This window comes from Bombina bombina, chromosome 1 (genome assembly GCF_027579735.1).
Source record: "Bombina bombina isolate aBomBom1 chromosome 1, aBomBom1.pri, whole genome shotgun sequence".
Lineage (NCBI taxonomy): Eukaryota > Metazoa > Chordata > Amphibia > Anura > Bombinatoridae > Bombina > Bombina bombina.
Window position 1 is genome coordinate 126,957,631 of NC_069499.1, and position 21,116 is coordinate 126,978,746.

The window sequence follows — 21,116 nt, forward strand, 5'->3', positions numbered from 1 at the left end:
TATAATATACATATACACACACACATATATATATATATATATATATATATATATATATATATATATATATATATATATAATTTGTAAACCCCACAAATAAACCCAAAACGCTTTTGATCAGCACTGATCAAAGCCCTAACAGGCTAATCAAAGTTATTTTAGGCTGATCACAGTAGCAGCTCTGTGATCAGCAGCAAAAAAAATATATATATATTTTTTGTATTTATATATTTTTTTCCCTCTCTAGCTTTCTACAGCACACCACAAACGCTAAACCGTTTTCCTCTCTCTCTCAGATCGCACTGAGGGAAGAGAGGAAGCAGATACACTTGTAACTGCCAATGATTCCACTCATTGACTGTTACAGGGGACAATCAATACACCCCCTTCATGCTGATTGGATCCTGGGGGAGTGCCTGAGGTGCTAGGCACATCCCCCAACCGGATCCATAACAAAAAAAATAATGGAGGGGGCACAGGAGCTACAAACCGTTATGACGTTCTATTCTGTCATAACGGCTCTAAAGCCCAGTGTAATTATGACGGAATAGAGCGGCATAACGGCGTTAAAAGGTTAAGAGGCAGGTAAAATTTAGTTTTGTCTTTACAAAAAGCTGAATTCATTGCAGAATCCACGGAAGTCTGTAGAGACAAAATTTGTACTCCCCCTCTTAAAATCTAATTCTTAACATTTAATGTGATGTCCTATGCTCTCTGCACCCAACAAAGGGTTCACTTTCTGGATTACCTTTAGATGATAAAATACAGGCAGTCCCCGGGTTACAGACATCCGACTTAAGTACAACTCGTACTTACAAACGGAGAAAATAGAGCTTTATCGCCAATTCTTATTTCCAGGATAACCCAAAATACTCAAAATCCAATTGTCACAAGGACAGAAAGTGATGTGAAATTTTCTGAACAGGGGCACAGATTGCAAAAACAGAATTTATGCTTACCTGATAAATTACTTTCTCCAACGGTGTGTCCGGTCCACGGCGTCATCCTTACTTGTGGGATATTCTCTTCCCCAACAGGAAATGGCAAAGAGTCCCAGCAAAGCTGGTCACATGATCCCTCCTAGGCTCCGCCCACCCCAGTCATTCGACCGACGGACAGGAGGAAATATATATAGGAGAAACCATATGATACCGTGGTGACTGTAGTTAGAGAAAATAATTCATCAGACCTGATTAAAAAACCAGGGCGGGCCGTGGACCGGACACACCGTTGGAGAAAGTAATTTATCAGGTAAGAATAAATTCTGTTTTCTCCAACATTGGTGTGTCCGGTCCACGGCGTCATCCTTACTTGTGGGAACCAATACCAAAGCTTTAGGACATGGATGAAGGGAGGGAGCAAATCAGGTCACCTAAAAGGAAGGCACCACGGCTTGCAAAACCTTTCTCCCAAAAATAGCCTCCGAAGAAGCAAAAGTATCAAATTTGTAAAATTTGGCAAAAGTGTGCAGTGAAGACCAAGTCGCTGCCTTACATATCTGGTCAACAGAAGCCTCGTTCTTGAAGGCCCATGTGGAAGCCACATCCCTAGTGGAGTGAGCTGTGATTCTTTCAGGAGGCTGCCGTCCGGCAGTCTCATAAGCCAATCGGATCATGCTTTTAAGCCAAAAGGAAAGAGGTAGAAGTCGCTTTTTGACCTCTCCTTTTACCAGAATAAACAACAAACAAGGAAGATGTTTGTCTGAAATCTTTAGTAGCCTCTAAATAGAATTTTAGAGCACGGACTACGTCCAAATTGTGTAACAAACGTTCCTTCTTTGAAACTGGATTCGGACACAAAGAAGGTACAACTATCTCCTGGTTAATATTTTTGTTGGAAACAACTTTCGGAAGAAAACCAGGCTTAGTACGCAAAACCACCTTATCTGCATGGAACACCAGATAGGGCGGAGAACACTGCAGAGCAGATAACTCTGAAACTCTTCTAGCAGAAGAAATTGCAACCAAAAACAAAACTTTCCAAGATAATAACTTAATATCTACGGAATGTAAGGGTTCAAACGGAACCCCTTGAAGAACTGAAAGAACTAGATTTAGACTCCAGGGAGGAGTCAAAGGTCTGTAAACAGGCTTGATCCTAACCAGAGCCTGAACAAATGCTTGAACATCTGGCACAGCTGCCAGTCTTTTGTGAAGTAAAACAGATAAAGCAGAGATCTGTCCCTTCAGAGAACTTGCAGATAATCCTTTCTCCAAACCTTCTTGTAGAAAGGATAGAATCTTAGGAATTTTTATCTTGTTCCATGGGAATCCTTTAGATTCACACCAACAGATATATTTTTTCCATATTTTATGGTAAATTTTTCTAGTTACAGGCTTTCTAGCCTGAATCAGAGTATCTATTACAGAATCTGAAAACCCACGCTTTGATAAAATCAAGCGTTCAATCTCCAAGCCGTCAGTTGGAGGGAAACCAGATTCGGATGTTCGAATGGACCCTGAACAAGAAGGTCCTGTCTCAAAGGTAGCTTCCATGGTGGAGCCGATGACATATTCACCAGGTCTGCATACCAAGTCCTGCGTGGCCACGCAGGAGCTATCAAGATCAACGAGGCCCTCTCCTGATTGATCCTGGCTACCAGCCTGGGGATGAGAGGAAACGGTGGGAATACATAAGCTAGGTTGAAGGTCCAAGGTGCTACTAGTGCATCTACTAGGGTCGCCTTGGGATCCCTGGATCTGGACCCGTAGCAAGGAACCTTGAAGTTCTGACGAGACGCCATCAGATCCATGTCTGGAATGCCCCATAATTGAGTTATTTGGGCAAAGATTTCCGGATGGAGTTCCCACTCCCCCGGATGAAATGTCTGACGACTCAGAAAATCCGCTTCCCAATTTTCCACTCCTGGGATGTGGATCGCAGACAAGTGGCAGGAGTGATCCTCCGCCCATTGAATTATATTGGTCACTTCTTTCATCGCCAGGGAAGTCCTTGTTCCCCCCTGATGATTGATATATGCAACGGTCGTCATGTTGTCTGACTGAAACCTTATGAATTTGGCCTTTGCTAGTTGAGGCCAAGCTCTGAGAGCATTGAATATTGCTCTCAGTTCCAGAATGTTTATCGGGAGAAGAGACTCTTCCCGAGACCATAGACCCTGAGCTTTCAGGGATTCCCAGACCGCACCCCAGCCCACTAGGCTGACGTCGGTCGTGACAATGACCCACTCTGGTCTGCGGAAGCTCATTCCCTGTGACAGATTGTCCAGGGTCAGCCACCAACGGAGTGAATCTCTGGTCTTTTGATCTACTTGAATCGTCGGAGACAAGTCTGTATAATCCCCATTCCACTGTCTGAGCATGCACAGTTGTAATGGTCTTAGATGAATTCGTGCAAAAGGAACTATGTCCATTGTTGCAACCATCAATCCTATTACTTCCATGCACTGCGCTATTGAAGGACGAGGAACAGAATGAAGTACTTGACAAGAGCTTAGAAGTTTTGATTTTCTGACCTCTGTCAGAAAAATCCTAATTTCTAAGGAATCTATTATTGTTCCCAAGAAGGGAACTCTTGTTGACGGGGACAGAGAACTTTTTTCTTTGTTCACCTTCCATCCGTGAGATCTGAGAAAGGCTAGGACGATGTCCGTATGAGCCTTTGCTTTTGACAGGGACGACGCTTGAATCAGGATGTCGTCCAAGTAAGGTACTACTGCAATGCCCCTTGGTTTTAGAACCGCTAGAAGGGACCCTAGTACCTTTGTGAAAATCCTTGGAGCAGCGGCTAATCCAAATGGAAGTGCCACAAACTGGTAATGCTTGTCCAGAAAAGCGAACCTTAGGAACTGATGATGTTCCTTGTGGATAGGAATATGTAGGTACGCATCCTTTAAATCCACGGTAGTCATAAATTGATTTTCCTGGATAGTAGGTAGGATCGTTCGAATAGTTTCCATTTTGAACGATGGTACCCTGAGAAATTTGTTTAGGATCTTTAGATCCAAAATTGGTCTGAATGTTCCCTCTTTTTTGGGAACTATGAACAGATTGGAATAAAATCCCATTCCTTGTTCTCTTATTGGAACTGGATGTATCACTCCCATCTTTAACAGGTCTTCTACACAATGTAAGAATGCCTGTCTCTTTATTTGGTTTGAAGATAATTGAGACCTGTGGAACCTTCCCCTTGGGGGTAGTTCCTTGAATTCCAGGAGATAACCTTGAGAAACTATTTCTAGCGCCCAAGGATCCTGAACATCTCTTGCCCAAGCCTGAGCAAAGAGAGAAAGTCTGCCCCCCACTAGATCCGGTCCCGGATCGGGGGCTATCCCTTCATGCTGTTTTGGTAGCAGTGGTAGACTTCTTGGCCTGCTTACCCTTGTTCCAGCCTTGCATTGGTTTCCAGGCTGGTTTGGGTTGTGAAGTATTACCCTCTTGCTTAGAGGATACAGAATTAGAGACTGGTCCGTTTCTGCGAAAGGGACAAAAATTAGGCTTATTATTAGCCTTAAAAGACCTATCCTGTGGGAGGGCGTGGCCCTTTCCCCCAGTGATGTCTGAAATAATCTCTTTCAAATCAGGTCCAAATAATGTTTTACCTTTGAAAGGAATGTTAAGCAATTTTGTCTTGGAAGACACATCCGCTGACCAAGACTTTAGCCAAAGCACTCTGCGCGCCACGACAGCAAACCCTGAATTTTTCGCCGCTAATCTAGCTAATTGCAAAGCGGCATCTAAAACAAAAGAGTTAGCCAATTTAAGTGCTTGAACTCTGTCCATAACCTCCTCATACGTAGATTCTTTACTGAGCGATTTTTCTAGTTCCTCGAACCAGAAACACGCTGCCGTAGTGACAGGAACAATGCATGAAATTGGTTGTAGAAGGTAACCTTGCTGTACCAAAATCTTTTTAAGCAAACCCTCTAATTTCTTATCCATAGGATCTTTGAAAGCACAACTATCTTCGATAGGAATAGTAGTGCGTTTGTTTAGAGTAGAAACCGCCCCCTCGACCTTGGGGACTGTCTGCCATAAGTCCTTTCTGGGGTCGACTATAGGAAATAATTTCTTAAATATAGGGGGGGGGGGAACAAAAGGTATGCCGGGCTTTTCCCACTCTTTATTTACTATGTCCGCCACCCGCTTGGGTATAGGAAAAGCGTCGGGGGGCACCGGAACCTCTAGGAACTTGTCCATCTTACATAATTTCTCTGGAATGACCAAATTGTCACAATCATCCAGAGTAGATAACACCTCCTTAAGCAGTGCGCGGAGATGTTCTAATTTAAATTTAAATGTCACAACATCAGGTTCAGCTTGATGAGAAATTTTTCCTGAATCTGAAATTTCTCCATCAGACAAAACCTCCCTCATGGCCCCTTGAGATTGGTGTGAGGGTATGTCAGAACAGTTATCATCAGCGTCCTCTTGCTCTTCAGTGTTTAAAAAAGAGCAATCGCGCTTTCTCTGATAAGTAGGCATTTTGGATAAAAGGTTTGCTATGGAGTTATCCATTACAGCCGTTAATTGTTGCATGGTAATAAGTATTGGCGCACTAGATGTACTAGGGGCCTCCTGTGTGGGCATAACTGGTGTAGACACAGTAGGGGATGATGTAGTATCATGTTTACTCCCCTCATTTGAGGAATCATCTTGGGCAATATCATTATCTGTTGCATTACTGTCCTTACTTTGTTTGGACACTATGGCACAATTATCACATAAATTTAAATGGGGAGACACATTGGCTTTCATACATATAGAACATAGCTTATCTGATGGTACAGACATGTTAAACAGGCTTAAACTTGTCAACAAAGCACAAAAAACGTTTTAAAATAAAACCGTTACTGTCACTTTAAATTTCAAACTGAAAACACTTTATTACTGAATAAGTGAAAAAGTATGAAGGAATTGTTCAAAATTCACCAAAATTTCACCACAGTGTCTTAAAGCATTAAAAGTATTGCACACCAAATTTAACCCTTAAATTAACGGAACCGGAGCCGTTTTTACATTTAACCCCTATACAGTCCCAGAATGAGGCTCTGTCTATAACTAGAAAGGCCCCCATCTGAAAAAGGTGTCCAACACAGTGCCTGCCGTTTTTCTAAACGTTCCCCAAGATTATAATACCAATAATTAGTTAGAATCTGCATAATATGCCTAGTAAAGCAATTGTTTTAGCCCAGAAAAATGTCTACCAGTTTTTAAGCCCTTTTTGAAGCCCTTTATTCTTTTATGTTTAACTAAGAAAATGGCTTACCGGTCCCCATGAGGGGAAATGACAGCCTTCCAGCATTACATGGTCTTGTTAGAAATATGGCTAGTCATACCTTAAGCAGAAAAGACTGCTAACTGTTTCCCCCAACTGAAGTTACTTCATCTCAACAGTCCTGTGTGGAAACAGCAATCGATTTTAGTTACTGTCTGCTAAAATCATCTTCCTCTTACAAACAGAAATCTTCATCCTTTTCTGTTTCAGAGTAAATAGTACATACCAGCACTATTTTAAAATAACAAACACTTGATAGAAGAATAAAACTACATTTAAACACCAAAAAACTCTTAACCATCTCCGTGGAGATGTTGCCTGTGCAACGGCAAAGAGAATGACTGGGGTGGGCGGAGCCTAGGAGGGATCATGTGACCAGCTTTGCTGGGACTCTTTGCCATTTCCTGTTGGGGAAGAGAATATCCCACAAGTAAGGATGACGCCGTGGACCGGACACACCAATGTTGGAGAAAACAGAATTTATACTTACCTGATAAATTACTTTCTCTTGCGCTGTATCCAGTCCACGGATTCATCCTTACTTGTGGGATATTCTCCTTCCCTACAGGAAGTGGCAAAGAGAGCACACAGCAGAGCTGTCCATATAGCTCCCCCCCCCCCCCTAGGGTGCAGTGGTGACTGTAGTTTAAACAAAAAATGTTTATTTATTTTTTTAATTTTTTTATACCTGACTTAATTGCCAGGGCGGGCCGTGGACTGGATACACGGCAAGAGAAAGTAATTTATCAGGTAAGTATAAATTCTGTTTTCTCTTGCAAGGTGTATCCAGTCCACAGATTCATCCTTACTTGTGGGATACCAATACCAAAGCTTTAGGACACGGATGAAGGGAGGGAACAAGACAGGTACCTTAAATGGAAGGCACCACTGCTTGCAAAACCTTTCCCCCAAAAATAGCCTCCGAAGAAGCAAAAGTATCGAATTTATAAAATTTGGCAAAAGTATGCAGTGAAGACCAAGTTGCTGCCTTACAAATCTGTTCCACCGAAGCCTCATTTTTGAAAACCCATGTGGAAGCCACTACTCTGGTAGAATGAGCAGTAATTCTTTCAGGAAGCTGCTGGCCAGCAGTCTCATAGGCCAAACGGATGATGCTTTTCAGCCAAAAGGAAAGAGAGGTAGCAGTCGCTTTTCTGACCTCTCCTCTTACCAGAATAGATAACAAACAAAGAAGATGTTTGTCTGAAATCCTTAGTTGCTTGTAAATAGAACCTTAAAGCACTAACTACATCAAGAGTATGCAAAAGACGGTCCTTCTTCGAAGATGGGTTAGGACACAGAGAAGGAACAACTATTTCCTGGTTAATATTCTTGTTAGAAACAACTTTAGGAAGAAAACAAGGTTTGGTACGCAAAACTACCTTATCTCCGAGGAACACCAGATAAGGTGAATCACACTGTAAGGCAGATAATTCTGAGACTCTTCGAGCAGAAGAGATAACTACCAAAAACAAAACTTTCCAAGATAACAACTTAATATCTATGGAATGTAAAGGTTCAAACGGAACCCCTTGAAGAACTGAAAGAACTAGATTTAGACTCCATGGCGGAGCCACAGGTTTATAGACAGGCTTGATTCTGACTAAAGCCTGTGCAAACGCTTGAACGTCCGGTACCTCTGCCAGACGCTTGTGCAAAAGGATAGACAGAGCAGATATCTGTCCCTTTAAAGAACTAGCCGACAATGCTTTCTCCAAACCGTCTTGGAGAAAAGACAATATCCTGGGAATCCTAATCTAACACCACATTCACTTTACCCTCCCTGAGAACCTAGTGCGTTAACGCGGCAAAGAGAATGACTGGGGGGTGGAGCTGGGGGGGGAGCTATATGGACAGCTCTGCTGTGTGCTCTCTTTGCCACTTCCTGTAGGGAAGGAGAATATCCCACAAGTAAGGATGAATCCGTGGACTGGATACACCTTGCAAGAGAAACAAACTTTTCCCTATACTATCCAAAACTAAAAAAAGTGCCTGTTCCAACTTACATACAAATTCAACTTAAGAACAAACCTACAGAACCTATCTTGTTCGTAACATGGGGACTGTTTGTATATTTAAATGGAGATTTTGTCAAAATCAAACTTTCATATCTTTAAGGCAAGCAGCAAGGTGAATACTTGTGAGGCTACACACCTTAGCCTGGGAGTTGCTGGCGCCACCGTTTCCATATAACACATTTATATACAGCTCAAAGGAGAAGCTGAGGTTGGCTGCGACTACTATCCTAAGGGAAGTTACTTTTAAAGGGACAGTCTAGTCCAAAGTAAACTTTCAGGATTCAGATAGGGCATGTGATTTTAAACAATTTTCCAATTTACTTTTATCAATAATTTTGCTTTATTATTATTATCAGTTATTTGTAGAGTGGAAACAGGTTTTGCAGCCCTATAGACATAGGCGGTATACAAGGTAGCAATTATAGGCATCAAATGGGTAGAGGGCCCTGCCTAGAGTTGCACTGTTTGTTCTCTTGGTATTCTTAGTTGAAAGCTAAACCTAGGAGGCTCATAAGCTAATTTCTTAGACCTTGAAGGCTGGCTCTTTTTTGAATGCATTTTTACTTTGTTTTCACTACTAGAGGGCGTTAGTTCACGTGTGCCATATAGATCACATTGAGCTCACGCACGTGGAGCTACCTAGGGTCAGCATTGATTGGCTAAAATTCAAGTCTGTGAAAAGAACTGAAATTAGGGGGAAGTTTGCAGAGGCTTAGATACAAAGTAATCACAGAGGTAAAAAGTATATTAATATAAAAGTGTTCGTTATGCAAAACTGGGGAATAGGTAAAAAAAAAAAAAAAAAAAAAGGATTATCTATCTTTTTAAACAATAACAATGCTGGTGTAGACTGTCCCTTTAACACTAATCATAACCTGTTCTTTCTTTTATATATAACATTTGAAAATAACTTTCAAATTTACTTATATTATCTAATTTGTTCCAGGGTTGATGCATTATTATTATTATTATTATTATTTTTTTTTAAATGTAACCCCTTCGCTACTGGGAATTTCAAAGAAAAACTTGCCCAAAGTAGCAGAGAAGTTTTTGCATTTTTGCTATCACTCTGTTAAAAAAAAATATCTATAGTTTTCATAGGTAAATCAAAAGCTCTATTTTTGTTTAAAGCAGAAAACCCATGGTATTGATTTAGGCCCATTTTTCAAAATTCAAAAATGAGATTTTTTTTTTTTATTTAAGAGATTTTTTTTCCTCTAAAAGCATTTTATTTAAAACAAAATTATATCTAAAGATAGTTTTCTATTTTAAGATACATTATAATCTAAAGGTTATTCATCCTGAAATAAGCATGAGGTTGTATATTAATGGCTATAATCTTTTTTTTGTTGTAAATTAATTCCATTAATCCATACACAAAGTCATGCTCTCCCAGAGGTTTTTGTAAAATTATTTCGGGCATTTTTTTTTCTATCTAGAAGATATTATCACATATTCTTGGTTTTGTAGTTCTCAAAAATGAAAAACATAATTTATGCTTACCTGATAAATTTATTTCTCTTGTAGTGTATCCAGTCCACGGATCATCCATTACTTATGGAATATATTCTCCTTCCCAACAGGAAGCTGCAAGAGTCCACCCACAGCAAAGCTGCTATATAGCTCCTCCCCTAACTGCCATATTCAGTCATTCGACCGAAAACATGCAGAGAAAGGAAAAACCATAGGGTGCAGTGGTGACTGTAGTTCAAATGAAAAAATTACCTGCCTTAAAGTGACAGGGCGGGCCGTGGACTGGATACACTACAAGAGAAATAAATTTATCAGGTAAGCATAAATTATGTTTTCTCTTGTTAAGTGTATCCAGTCCACGGATCATCCATTACTTATGGAATACCAATACCAAAGCTAAAGTACACGGATGATGGGAGGGACAAGGCAGGTACTTAAACGGAAGTTACCACTGCCTGTAAAAAACCCTTTCTCCCAAAAATAGCCTCCGAAGAAGCAAGGTATCAAATTTGTTAAATTTGAAAAGTATGAAGCGCAGACCAAAGACTCCGTCTTGTAAATCTGTACAACAGAAGCCACATTTAAAAAAGGCCCAAGTGAAAACCACAGCTCTAGTAGAATGAGCTGTAATCCCTTCAGGAGGCTGCTGTCCAGCAGTCTCATAAGCTAAATGAATTATGCTTTTTAACCAAAAAGACAGAGAGGCTGCTGAAGTCTTTTGACCTCTCCTCTGTCCAGAATAGACAACAAACAAGGTGAACGTTTGATGAAAACTGTAGTAGCTTGTAAGTAAAACTTTAAAGCACAAACCACGTCCAATATTGTCTAATAGACGTTCCTTCTTTGAGGAAGGATTAGGATACAAGCATGGAACAACTATCTCTTGAGTGATGTACTTGTTAGATACCACCTTAGGAAAAAACCCAGGTTGGTACGCAGGACTACCTTATCCGTACGAAGGACCAGATAAGGAGAATCACATTGTAACACAGATAACTTGGAGACTCTACGAGTCGAGGAATTAGCTGCCCAAAAGGAACTTTCCAAGATAAAGATTGATATCTATGGAACAAAAAAGGTTCAAACGGAACTTCTTGAAGAACCTTAAGAATCAGGTTTAAGCTCCATGGCGGAGCAACAGTTTTAAACACAGGCTTGGATCTAACCAAAGCCTGACCAAATGCCTGAACGTCTAGAATACCTGCCAGACGCTTGTGCAAAAAAATAGACAGAGTAAAAATCTGTCCCCTTTTAAGGAATTAGCTGACAACCCTTTTCTCAAAAACATCTTGGAGAAAAGATAATATCCTGGGAATCCAGACTTTACTCCATGAGTAACCCTTGGATTCATAACAATCAGATATTTACACCATATCTATGTTCAATTTTCCTAGAGACAGGCTTTCATGTCTGTATTAAGGTATCAATGACTGACTCGGAGAAGCCATGCTTTGATAACATCAAGCGTTCAGTCTCCAGGCAGTCCATCTCAGATTGATTCTATTTAGATGGTTGAAAGGACCCTGAGGTAGAGGGACCTGTCTCTGAAGCAGAGACCGTGATGGAAAGGATGACATGTCCACCAGATCTGCATACCAGGTCCTGCGTGGCTACGCAGGCGCTGTCAAAAACACCAAAGCCCTCTCCTGCTTGGTCTTGACCTCCGGAGGAAATCCCACTCCCCCGGAAGAAAAGTCTGACGACTTAGAAAATCCACCTCCCAGTTCTCAACACCTGGGATATGGATAGCTGATAGACAAGAGTGAGTCTCTGTCCAGTAAATTATTGTAAGACTTCTAACATCGCTAGGGAACTTCTGTTCCCCCTTGATGGCTGATGTAAGCCACAGTCGTGTATATTGTCCGACTGAGTATGATGTACCTCAGAGTTGCTAACTGAGGCCAAGTCTGAAGAGCATGGAATATCACTCCCAGTTCCAGAATATTTATTAGAAGGAGGGTCTCCTCCTAAGTCCACTATCCCTGAGCCTTCAGGGAGTTCCAGACTGCATCCCAACCTAAAAGGCTGGCATCTATTGTAACAATTGTCCCATCTGACCTGCGGAAGGTCATACCCTTGGACAGATGGACCCGACATAGTCACCAGAGAAGAGAATCTCTGGTCTCTTGGTCCAGGTTTAACAGGGGGACAAATCTGTGTAATCCCCGTTCCTCTGACTGAGCATGCATAGTTGCAGCGGTCTGAAATGTAGACGTGCAAACGGTACTATGTCCCTTGCCGCTACCATTAAGCCGATTTCATTCATGTACTGAGCCACCGAAGGGCGCGGATGGGATGAAAAAAACACGGCAGAAATTTAGAAACTTTGACAACCTGGACTCCGTCAGGTAAATTTTCATTTCTACAGAATCTATCAGAGTCCCTAGGAGGGAAACCCTTGAGATTGGGGATAGAGAACTCTTTCCTTGTTCACTTTCCACCCATGTGATCTCAGAAATGCCAGTACTACGTCCGTATGAGACTGGGCAATTTGGATGTTTGACGCCTGTATCAGGATGTCGTCTAAATAAGGGGCCACTTCTATGCCCCGCGGTCTAAGGACCGCCAAAGCGACCCCAGAACCTCCATAAAGATTCTTGGGGCTGTAGATATCCCAAAGGAAAGAGCTACAAACTGGTAATGCCTGTCTAGAAAGGCAAACCTGAAAAACGATGGTGATCTTTATGCATCACAATGTGAGGATAAGCATCCTTCAAATCCATTGTAGTTCTCTATTGACTCTCCTGGATCATAGTTAAGATGGTACGAATAGTTTCCATCTTAAATGACGGAATTCTGAGGAATTTGTTTAAGATCTTTAGATCCAAAATAGGTCTGAAGGTTCCCTCTCCTTGGGAACCACAAACAGATTTGAGTAAAAACTCTGTCCCTGTTCCTCTCTTGGAACTGGATGGATCTCGTACACAATGTAAGAATGCCTCCTTTATCTGGTTTGCAGATAATTGTGAAAGGCGAAATCTCCCCTTTTTTTGGGGGGGAATCTTTGAAATCCAGAAGATATCTCTGGGATATAAATTCCAATGCCTAGGGATCCTGGGCATCTCTTGCCCACGCCTGGGCAAAGAATGAAAGTCTGCCCCCTATAGGATCCGTTACCGGATAGGGGTCCGTTCCTTCATGCTGCCTTAGAGGCAGCAGCAGGCTCCTTGGCCTGCTTATCTTTGTTCCAGGTCCGATTGTCTCCAGACCGCCTTGGACTGAGCAAAAATTCCCTCTTGTTTTGCCTTAGAGGAAGAGGATGCCACACCTGCCCTGAAGTTTTTAAAAGGTACGAAAATTAGACTTTTTTTTTTTTTTTTTTGCCCTTGATTTAGACCTATCCTGAGGAAGGGCATGACCTTTTCCTCCAGTGATATAAGCAATAATCTCCTTCAAACCAGGCCCGAATAGGGTCTGCCCCTTGAAGGGAAGTTAAGTAGCTTATTTATTAAAGTCACGACAGCTGACCATGATATAAGCCATAGCGCTCTGCGCGCCAGTATAGTAAAAAACAGAATTCTTAGCCGTTAGTCTAGTCAAATGAACAAGGCATCAGAAAACAAAGGAATTGGCTAGCATAAGCTTGTCAACTATATTCATCCAATGGAGTCGCTTAACTGTAAAGCCTCATCAAGAGACTCAACCCAGAACGCCGCAGCAGCAGTGACAGAAGCAATGTATGCAAGGGGCTGCAGGATAAAACCCTGTTGAATAAACATTTTTTATCCATTGGATCTAAAAAGCACAACTGTCCTCGTCAGAGGTAGTGGTACGCTTAGCTAGAGTAGAAACTCTTCTCTCCACCTTAGGAACTGTCTGCCAGAAGTCCCGTGTGGTGGTAACTATTAGAAAACATTCTTCTAAAAAATAGGAGGGGAAGAGAACGGCACACCTGGTCTATCCCATTCCTTATTAAAAATTTTTTTTAGTAAACCTCTTTAGGTATTGGAAAAACATCAGTACACACCGGCACTGCATATTATTTATCCAGTCTACACAATTTCTCTGGCCCTGCGATTGTACACATTCATTCAGAGCAGCCAAAGCCTCCCTGAGCAACAAGTGGAGGTTCTCAAGCATAAATTTTAAATGTAGAAATATCAGAATCAGGTTAAATCATCTTCCCTGAGTCAAAAAAAAAAATCACCCACAGACTAAGCATATTGTGAGGTAGTATCATACATGGTTCTTAAAGCGTCTGTATGCACTGTATCTACCCCCAGAGCTAACTGCTTTCCTTTAATTTCAGGTAGTCTGACTAATACTGCTGCCAGAATATTATTCACCACCTTTGCCATGTCTTGTAAAATAAACGCTATGGGCGCCCTTGATGTACTTGGCGCCATTTGAGCGTGAGTCCCTGAAGCGGGAGTCGAAGGGTCTGACACGTGGGGAGAGTTAGTCGGCATAACTTTCCCCTCGACAGAATCCCCTGGTAAAGAAACGCTATGGGTGCCCTTGATGTACTTGGCGCCATTTGAGCGTGAGTCCCTAAAGCGGGAGTCAAAAGGTCTGACACGTGGGGAGAGTTAGTCGGCATAACTACCCCCACGACAGAATCCTCTGGTGATAATGTTTTTAAAGACAAAAAATGATCTTTATTGTTTAACATGAAATCAGTACATCTGGTACACATTCTAAGATGGGGTTCCACCATGGCTTTAAAACATAATGAACACAGAGCTTCCTCTATGTCAGACATGTTAGAACAGACTAATAATGAGACTAGTAAGCTTGGAAAACACTTTAAATCAAGTTAACAAGCAAATATATAAAACGTTACTGTGCCTTTAAGAGAAACAAATTTTGCCAAAATTTGAAATAACAGTGAAAAAAAGGCAGTTAAACTAACAAAATTTTTACAGTGTATGTAACAAGTTAGCAGAGCATTGCACCCACTTGCAAATGGATGATTAACCCCTTAATACAAAAAACAGAATAACAAAACGAAAAATATGTTTTAAACAGTCATAACAGCTCCTACTTTTGAAGCCCTTTTGAGCCCTTCAGAGATGTCCTATAGCATGCAGGGGACTGCTGAGGGAAGCTGAATGTCACTGTTTGTAATTTTAACTGCACCAACTGTAACTTTTATACTATAACAGTGGAAATTGTTTCTATGCAAAATTTAAGCCAGCCATGTGGAAAAAACTTAGGCCCCAATAAGTTTTATCACCAAACATATGTTAAAAAACGATTAAACATGCCAGCAAACGTTTTAAAACACATTTTTACAAGAGTATGTATCTCTATTAATAAGCCTGATACCAGACGCTATCGCTGCATTTAAGGCTTTACTTACATTACTTCGGTATCAGCAGTATTTTCTTAGTCAATTCCATTCCTAGAAAAATATTTTACTGCACATACCTTATCTGCAGGAAAACCTGCACGCCATTCCCCCTCTGAAGTACCTCACTCCTCAGAATGTGTGAGAACAGCAAATGGATCTTAGTTACGTCTGCTAAGATCATAGAAAAACGCAGGCAGATTCTTCTTCCAAATACTGCCTGAGATAAACAGCACACTCCGGTGCCATTTAAAAATAACAAACTTTTGATTGAAGAATAAACTAAGTAGAAAGCACCACAGACTCTCACAACCTCCTATCTATGTTGAGGCTTGCAAGAGAATGACTGAATATGGCAGTTAGGGGAGGAGCTATATAGCAGCTTTGCTGTGGGTGGACTCTTGCAGCTTCCTGTTGGGAAGGAGAATATATTCCATAAGTAATGGATGATCCGTGGACTGGATACACTTAACAAGAGAAATGTGAGTCTTTAGAAATAACGTGCCCCTTCTTCACAGCAAAAATTTTATAAATAAACATACAAAGTTGAGAACTAGACCTTGGAGACACATAACCCCTCTTTTTTTTTTTTAATGATTCAAATAGAGTATACAAACGACTCATATTTACTTCTATTACCAAATGTGCTTCATTTTCTTGGTATCCTTTGTTGTAAAGGCAGCAATGCCCTTCTGGGAGCTACCTGAACACACCGAGTGAGAAATGACAAGAGGCATATATGTGTAGCCACCAATCAGCAGCTGGCTCCCACTAGTGTATTGCTGCCACTGAGCCTGCCTATGTATGCTTTTCAACAAATATACCAAAAGAACAAAGCAAATTATATAGTAGAAGTACATAATAAAGTTGTTTAAAATTATACGCTCTATCTGAATCATTAAAGTGAAGGTCCATTTTGATGAATTAGTGCCCGGTTTTTAATAAACCTATTAAAAACAAGGGCACTTTAATGCATCAAAATTGACATTTTACTGTATTCTTCAAAAAACTTAACTTTTAATCCTTGCAGCAGCTCCAGCATTTCCCCCGGCTGTCGGAAGCCCATGCAGACGTCAGAAATGACGAATCAGGCTTCCTCCAATCACAGCTTCCCCCCCCCCCCCCCCGGGGGAATCTTGGACTGTGATTGGAGGAAGCCGGATTCATCATTTTGGACCCACGAAGACGGCTTGCGACGGGCGGAGGAAGTGCTGGAGCGGCTGCCAGGATTAAAAGGTACATTTTTTAAGAAAACAGTGAAATGTCAATTTTGATGAATTAAAGTGCCCTTGTTTTTAATAGGTTTATTAAAAACCGGGCACTAATTCGTCAAAATGGACATTTACTTTAAAATTTAATTTTGCCTTTACTATCCTTTTAATCCCATTGTTCCCCTGCAATTCCATATACACAGAATTGACCCCGTACTAAGTTTTAAGGAGCTCAATAAATAGAAGATTGTTTGGAGTGGGAATAGAGCTGCACAATAGTTTCAGTTATTTGTTCCTGTAATGTGCTCATCTTGGAGTGTCAGAGACAGAAAACATGGGTTGAAAAAGCCTGAGAGCCACAGCTGTAGATGGACATATCACCATGTAAATATGGCTTAGGTGGTTGTGGACTTTTAGAGTATGAATTGAAATAAAAATATTTCCATGGAGTATTAACAGAGGTAGAAACTAAAATCTAAGTGGGCAACTGGCAGTTAAAATGAGCCTATGGTATCAAGATAATGGAATATGCTAAACAAAAACATAAAATGGTATCTTTGTCATTTCATATTTCAGTTTGCCAAACATTAAATAAAAATAAGTTTTTTTCTTAAGAGCAACCATTAAAAGGTAAATAAAATGCAAAATGTTTCTCTCATGATTCAGACAGAGAATACAATTTTAAACAACTTTGCAATTTATTTCTATTATTTAATTTGTTTCATTCTCTTGGTATCCTTGGACGCAATGCACTACTGGGACCCAGCTAATAAAATGAGGCATAAAAATGCGGCGACCAATCAGCAACTCCTGAGCCATTTAAGGATACCAAGAAAATAAAACAAAGTAGATAATAGAAGTAAATTGAAAAGTTGTTTAAAACCACATGTTCTGTCTAAATCATGAAAGAAAAAATATGTGGTTACTTTTATGTCCCTTTAATATACATCTGTGCTTTTCATTATATTAACCAGAATTCAATGAACCCTTCAGTAAGACATCTTCCATATTCCCAGGTTACCCAATAAAGTAGATTTATTATTTGTGGTCTGTTACCAAGTAAACCACCACAAAAAAACTTTACCTAAAATACTTGCTTTGCCTATGTTGGTTATGGATTCGCCATAATGTCTTCGAGGCAGGACTGGTGAAATGCTTGGGCTTGGTATGCTTTCGGTGTCAGATACTGAGGTAGTTTCTTTGGAAGGGTTGATAAAGCATGGTTTCATAAGCTTATAGGGTATTGGGTTTGTGGTGTGAGATGAGTGGATTTGGACAGGTGAGATATTGCTGTAATGTTTCAGTATTAAGGGTTCAAGTCTATAGGCCTGCAAATTAGAAAAAGAGAAGACTCAAATTAACTTCTTGGAAATACAAACATGAATACAGACAACACTGGGACTTCTTTAGTTAGTTTTTCATTACACTGAATAATTAATAATGTTTTACTTTTGACTTGAAATTGTGACTCTCCACAATCCGCTGAAAGACCCTTGAAGCATTGACAGATGTTTGTAGATATTTGTGCCTGAGACTAGAGCTTTACAGAGACGGCCACTAGGTATTTTGAGTCACCTTAGCCAATAGACCGTGAGGTGCCCCAAACGTCATATATATATATATATATATATATATATATACGTTTTAAACACATTAAACATAATTATTACTGAATCAATTATCTGCTTGTGGAAAACCCGTGAAACACCGGGTTCATATAGGTTTTCACATTTAACTACATTTCCTTTTATATAATTAACACAAAATGGGTATTTTTTTCTAATTTGTAGAAGGAGGATTTCAAATGAAATGTTTATTTAGAAAAAATAAATAAGCCAAGGATCACCTGATCGTGTATATAGGATATGATCGCATTGCTCTACTAAAGGATTACAATGGAGGCCTACATGCTGATTCTAAAGGATTAAAGAGTCATACATGTGGTGCTCTATAAACTAGGGACATATATAGTGCTAGTGAACTGCATGGTACAGTGATCTTTGTGTTCAACACATTGAAAAAGCTAAAGCAAAATAAGGCAATTTAGATATAAAACATTCAACAACATATTTTACACTCAAATTGCCTTTTGTCCCTCTAGAGTCTAGATGTTTAAAGCATGGGAATAGTTTATTAAAGTTACAGTCAAAATCAAACTTTCAGGATTCTACTTTCCAATTTACTTCCAACAACTAATTTTCTTTGTTCTCTTGGTTTCACATATATACAGTACCTTGTCATCAGCTAACCTGGTATGTTCAGTTAGTTTACAGTAGTGCATTACTGATCCTTCAAAAAATAACACCAAGAGAATGAAGCAAACAGGATAATAGAAGTAAATTTGAAAAGTTGTATGCTTGTTGTGTTGTAAGTTGTTTAGTGAAAGAAAAACTTTGAACTTCAAAGAAGTAGTATTTTTTTCTGGAAAATTTCTGCTTAATTCCATTTTCACTCACTCTGTATCATGTGGCCATCAGCCAATCACAAAACACATATGTATATATGGTGTACTCTTGCACATGATCAGTAAGATCTGGTGCTTTAGAAAGTATGCATGACTGTGTGGTAATAGAAGTGAATTTTAATGTTTGCCCCTCCCTCCTCACACTTAGATCCTTGTGCAAATCTAGTCCACTCCAAACAATCTTCTATTTATTGTAAGAGATTGATTATGTGTACAAAGATTTATAGGGGAACAATAGGATTCAAAGGGACAGTAAAATCAAAATTAAACTCACATGATCATTTAGATCAATTTTAAACAACTTTCCTATGTACTTCTATCATCTAACTTGCTTTCTTCTCTTGGCTAGCTTTTGATTAGTGGCTGCACATATAAGTCTCTTGTCATTGGCTCACCCAATGTGTTTAGCTAGCTTACAGTAGTGCGTTGCTGCTCCTTAAACAAAGGATACCAACAGAATGAAGCACATTTGATAATAGTACAGAATCTAAATTTGAATGTTCTATTCGAATAATAAAAGAACAATATTGGGTTAATATCCCTTAAAGGGAAATTAAAAGAACACTTTGAGATGGTAATAAAAAATTATACATCATATATATATATATATATATATATTAATTATATATATATATATATATATATATATATATATATATATATATATATACACACACACACACACACACATATACAGTATATATATGCTCTACAATGTACTTTATTTATTTATTTATTTAGTCTCCCTTTCGTGCAATTCCACTCTGAAATTGTGAGCTTTCCAATTCCTGTTAGAAATGGAAGTGCAGAACATTTATATTCCACACAACCATTGGCTGCACGCTCTAGTGACCTATTTATAACTGTCTCTAATTAGGCACAGCAGAGAAGGTAACCTAAGTTATAACATGGCAGCTCCCATTAGTGACACTTATTTTGTCACTATTTAAACAGCTAATGGAAATTTAAAAAATACATTTACATGTCATTCTCAGACTAATCTTTTATATGAATGTATCATCCTACCTAGCATTTTAGTGCTTAATGTCCCTTTTATGGTCTATTTCTCAACTTGTGTATGTTTATTTTATAACATTTTGCTGTGAAGAAGAGGCACGTTATTTCTGCAGACACAAATTTACAGTTTTGAGAACTACAAAACCAAGAATGTTATATGTTCTAGAAAGAAAAAAAAATGCCCAAAATAATCTCACAGAAACCTCAAGGAGAGCATAACATTGTGAAATGATTAAACACTATAGCCATGAATATATAGTCTCATGCAATATCATTAAAAAACTAGTCCTGATTTCAGGATGAATAAAACTTTTGAAATAGACTGAATAACAGAATTTATGTTTACCTGATAAATTACTTTCTCCAACGGTGTGTCCGGTCCACGGCGTCATCCTTACTTGTGGGATATTCTCTTCCCCAACAGGAAATGGCAAAGAGCCCAGCAAAGCTGGTCACATGATCCCTCCTAGGCTCCGCCTACCCCAGTCATTCGACCGACGTTAAGGAGGAATATTTGCATAGGAGAAACCATATGATACCGTGGTGACTGTAGTTAAAGAAAATAAATTATCAGACCTGATTAAAAAACCAGGGCGGGCCGTGGACCGGACACACCGTTGGAGAAAGTAATTTATCAGGTAAACATAAATTCTGTTTTCTCCAACATAGGTGTGTCCGGTCCACGGCGTCATCCTTACTTGTGGGAACCAATACCAAAGCTTTAGGACACGGATGATGGGAGGGAGCAAATCAGGTCACCTAGATGGAAGGCACCACGGCTTGCAAAACCTTTCTCCCAAAAATAGCCTCAGAAGAAGCAAAAGTATCAAACTTGTAAAATTTGGTAAAAGTGTTCAGTGAAGACCAAGTCGCTGCCTTACATATCTGATCAACAGAAGCCTCGTTCTTGAAGGCCCATGTGGAAGCCACAGCCCTAGTGGAATGAGCTGTGATTCTTTCGGGAGGCTGCCGTCCGGCAGTCTCGTAAGCCAATCTGATGATGCTTTTAATCCAAAAAGAGAGAGAGGTAGAAGTTGCTTTTTGACCTCTCCTTTTACCGGAATAAACAACAAACAAGGAAGATGTTTGTCTAAAATCCTTTGTAGCGTCTAAATAGAATTTTAGAGCGCGAACAACATCCAAATTGTGCAACAAACGTTCCTTCTTTGAAACTGGTTTCGGGCACAGAGAAGGTACGATAATCTCCTGGTTAATGTTTTTGTTAGAAACAACTTTTGGAAGAAAACCAGGTTTAGTACGTAAAACCACCTTATCTGCATGGAACACCAGATAAGGAGGAGAACACTGCAGAGCAGATAATTCTGAAACTCTTCTAGCAGAAGAAATTGCAACCAAAAACAAAACTTTCCAAGATAATAACTTAATATCAACGGAATGTAAGGGTT

At 39.8% G+C, this 21,116-nt stretch overlaps 1 protein-coding gene across 3 annotated transcripts in view; it reads right to left on the reverse strand.

The window, feature by feature from the left end:
* The window catches only part of DDHD1 (DDHD domain containing 1), a 428,406-nt gene that overhangs the window by 61,490 nt on the left and 345,800 nt on the right, over nucleotides 1-21,116 (reverse strand). For all 3 annotated transcript variants that reach the window (XM_053697596.1, XM_053697597.1, XM_053697595.1), the window contains one exon: nucleotides 17,314-17,557. In XM_053697596.1, the coding sequence (XP_053553571.1) occupies nucleotides 17,314-17,557 (244 nt within the window). The remainder of the gene's footprint in view (nucleotides 1-17,313; nucleotides 17,558-21,116) is intronic.